We start from the raw sequence: 3,864 nt of genomic DNA on the forward strand, positions 1-3,864 counted from the left end.
TCTATAGATTGTAAGACCCCACATACATTATCGACGGACTGACGCTATTTCCTGTCTGTTATTGCAGTCTAGTTTTTTTACTGTTTGTTCCTATTGTGAAGGGCAACAGAATATAATGATGCTATATAATTAACTGATAATAATCATGATTCATTAATCTGTGTAAAAATCAGTCTGCAGGGCTTATTTGGTTCAATAACAAATATTGGAAGGTAATATGATGTGTGCGGAAGTTTTTCCTTAGTATTTATTATCACCTGACTCTACCAGGGAAAAGGAAGTACAATAATGGCCCCAAAAATTCTTATCCTAGCGCACCAAGGGTGTCAGGGACTTTTCTTACATTAAACCTGGTTATATAATAGGGACAGCCAGTAGCAGGCAGTGACACTGGGCCTACAGCATCTGATGATGTCACAATGCTGATGATGTCACAAAGCTTTGTGATGTCACTGGCTGCTGGCTAAGAGGCTCACGAACCTCATTTCCATTAGTGTATCTTCACCTATTCCAGTGTGAAGCTGCTTTTCTTTGCCCTTGGCAAAATTGTTTGTATTGTTGCGACAATATGAGTTCAAAAAAGAGAAAGCGACCAAATAACAACGGGTCTGCTATAAAGGAGCTAGCGGCTCCTAGCAAGAGGAAGAAGGAGGAGGATGGATGTGAGGAGAAAGGCGATATTTCCAAAATCGTAATGGCAGGAGACATTCAGGTGCGCGAGGAGAACCAGTCATCTGAGAAAGCATCAAAGACTCTTCAAAATAAGAGAAAGAGAGAGTCATCAGATGAGTCCCCAACTATGAGGAAGGTGAGAAAGACCAGCAGCGGCAAAACTGAGGACATGCTTAAGAAAGTGGCCACTAAAAGATCCTCAGACAGGACAGAGGACAGTGGACCGTGTAAGAAAAAGAAAGAGGAGGAACATCATGACAGTCCAGACGAGGGACCCAGCGTGCCCATCATACCCCAGGCATCTGGACGGAGGGGCATAAAGAGAACTCACACAAGTGAGGAAACTGGCAACAAAAGGAGGAGAACAGCAGGTGAAAGTGGGATATCCGTAGCCAGCACCCCAGAGACATCAGCTGCGTCTCAACATCTAGCCAGTTTGACCTTCCACAGAATGCTTGGAGAGGGCGGCTTCGGGAAGGTGTTCCTAGCTTCCCATACCATCAGCAAACAGCGTCTGGCCGTGAAAGTCATAGAAAAGAGCAAAGTAGTGAACAGCATTAAGAAATACTCCATGTGTGTAGAGAAAGAGGTGATGAAAATAACTGGGGAGAGTGCACTCTTTCCGCACACATATGCTGCGTTCCACACACCAGGCCATGTATTCTTTGTAATGGAGTACCTGAGTGGTGGAGACCTCTGCCAATTAATACAGAGCAGAGGCCCATTTGATGTTCCTACCATCAGATTTTTTGCAGCAGAAATACTCTGTGGGCTGCAGTTCCTGCACACAAAAGGCATTGTCCACAGGGACATTAAGACAGAAAATATACTTCTGGATGCAGCTGGCCATGTGAAAATAGCAGATTTTGGCCTCTCTGTGATGAATGTCCATGGCGAGAAGAAAATCTCAGGACAAACTGGGACTCTGAATTACATGGCTCCAGAGGTTATCTGTAACTTCCCATATAACTTCATGGTAGACCTCTTTTCATTCGCGGTAGTATTATTTGAAATGGCTACTGGATTATACCCCTTTCATGCTGGCAATGATTCCACCAAGATTGCGCTGTCTATCATGCATGATGCTCCATGCTATCCGAGCAATCTCCATCCAGAGATTAGGGATCTCCTTGAAAGACTCTTATGCAAAGACCCAGAGGAGAGACTGAATCGCTGTAGTAACATCACATGTCATCCATTCTTCAAGTCCATAAACTGGGAGAAACTAGAGGCCGGCAGGATAACTCCCCCATTTACCATGTATCCTGCCCCAGGGACAATGGCTGAAGCTATACCAGTGGATGACCTGCTCTCACCTACAGAATCTGCAATATCTGCAGAGGATGAGAGCTTGTTCACAGGATTCTCCTTTACCAGTGACATGTGGACAACAATGAACTGCGTAAGACAAACTACCAGCCGCTGCATCCTCCTCTAGGCCGTAGCACCACCAGCTGCCTTCTCCTCTTAGCACAAGCACCACCAGCTGCCTCCTCCCGGCACAAGCACCACCAGCTGCCTCCTCCTCCCGGCAGCAGCACCACCAGCTGCCTCCTCATCCCGGCAGCAGCACCACCAGCTGCCGCCTGCTCCCTGTAGAAGCATCAGCTGCTGCCTTCTCATCCCGGCAGTAGCAATACCAGCTGCCTTTTGCTCCCGGTAGAAGCACCACCTGCTGCCTAAATGCATATAGGCCAGGTGAGGGACTTGCAGAATATTGGGGTCCCTTGACGTGGGCTGCAAGCTTAAATATTTTGATCAAAACATGATAAAACCCCCTCTAATTTATTTGCTACATGCACGCAGATTTCAGAGTATATTATTGTTAGAGCTGACAGCAAATGTCTTTCTGTTTTATATAAATATTTGGCATTAATACTGCCACGCAGCTGGAACCATGTACAATATGGGGAACACAGAGTGCGGGCATATTTAATTTCAATTTGAAAATATTTTACCTATGTTTTGATCAAAATATGACAAAATCCCCAATGTTTTATTTGCTGCATACACACAGGTTTACAGTAGATTATTGTTAGAGCCGACAGCAAATGTTTTCCTACCTCCTCCTAATGCCAGTAACACCACACACACATATTGCACAACGGCCTGACACACACACACATATATGCCAGAGTTGAGATGGGAGAAAGAAGGGGAGGATTAGGGGAGGATTAGGAGAGAGAGAGAGAGAGGGAGAGAGAAAGAGAGAGAGACGGGAGGTGGAAGGGGGGGGGATAGGGTGATCAGAGACAGGAGGAAAAGGAAAGGGGGAAGGAATTAAGCTAGAGAGACACAAGGGGTGATTATACCAGAGAGAGATGGAAGGAGGGGGGATTAGACCAGAGATGGAGGGAAGGAGGGGAGGGATTAGACCAGAGAGGGATGGAGAAGGAGTGGTCAGGCCAGAGAGATGGGAGGATGGGGGTGGGGGATTAGGCCAGAGAGAGATGGGAGGAGGGGGTGGGGGATTAGGCCAGAGAGAGATTGGAGGAAGGGTGGGCAGCAGCTGGGGAAGGGTAACAGAACAGGGGCTGGCAGATCTCAGCAGGAGGGGACAGGGGGAACTCTGGCACTGTTCTTTTTAAAATGGGGCATATTTTACAAAATTAAAAAACCCTGTAACTTTCTGAAAAGTCTTATCCCCAAAAAGCCCTAAACTAGAAAATGAGCTACCTAACAAATCATACCCCAGGGGGTGTATTCAATGTCTGTTGGAAGCTGCCGTCTTGTCAGATAGACGGCAGCTTCCGACAGGAATAGGTCGGAAGGGGTTCTGAGCTATTCATTACCGGCAGCTTTTTCTTGACAAGTTGGGAAACCTGAGTTATCGTGAAGCTGTCGGAATGCACGCGGATATACTCCCAATTATTCATTACTAATGGTTTTGCCCTGAAATCTGGCACGCAGTGCGCAATGGTTTTACGCGTCCATGCCAAATTTCAGCTCAGTGTGTCCAATAACGTTTGTAGTGTAGCCCGTCAAACACCATGCCCCCCTATCAGGAATTCCCTACGGGAGAATTCAGTTTACTCAACCGTGCCCTTATAATCTACCTCTGTCAGGTAGGTGTTGCGGCAGGTATTTATTTATTTCTTAATTAACAGTTTCTTATATAGCGCAGCAAATTCCGTTGCGCTTTACAATTGGACACAATGATAAAACAAAACTGGGTAATAAACAAACAGTCAG

The 3,864-nt window shown here is 46.2% G+C and overlaps 1 protein-coding gene across 1 annotated transcript; it reads left to right on the forward strand.

Annotated features, from left to right (window-relative positions):
* The first annotated feature begins 481 nt into the window (after positions 1-481).
* On the forward strand, positions 482-2,221 carry LOC134970292 (protein kinase C delta type-like). The gene has a single exon (XM_063946276.1). It carries the CDS (start codon positions 569-571, stop codon positions 2,108-2,110), a length of 1,542 nt encoding a protein of 513 aa, XP_063802346.1. The 5' UTR covers positions 482-568; the 3' UTR covers positions 2,111-2,221.
* Positions 2,222-3,864: the final 1,643 nt, after the last annotated feature.

The sequence above is a fragment of the Pseudophryne corroboree genome, chromosome 11, assembly GCF_028390025.1.
Source record: "Pseudophryne corroboree isolate aPseCor3 chromosome 11, aPseCor3.hap2, whole genome shotgun sequence".
NCBI classification, from domain to species: domain Eukaryota; kingdom Metazoa; phylum Chordata; class Amphibia; order Anura; family Myobatrachidae; genus Pseudophryne; species Pseudophryne corroboree.

Coding starts and splice junctions, on each gene's coding strand:
- LOC134970292 (XM_063946276.1), top strand. CDS start 569: ATGAGTTCAAAAAAGAGAAAGCGACCAAATAACAACGGGTCTGCTATA.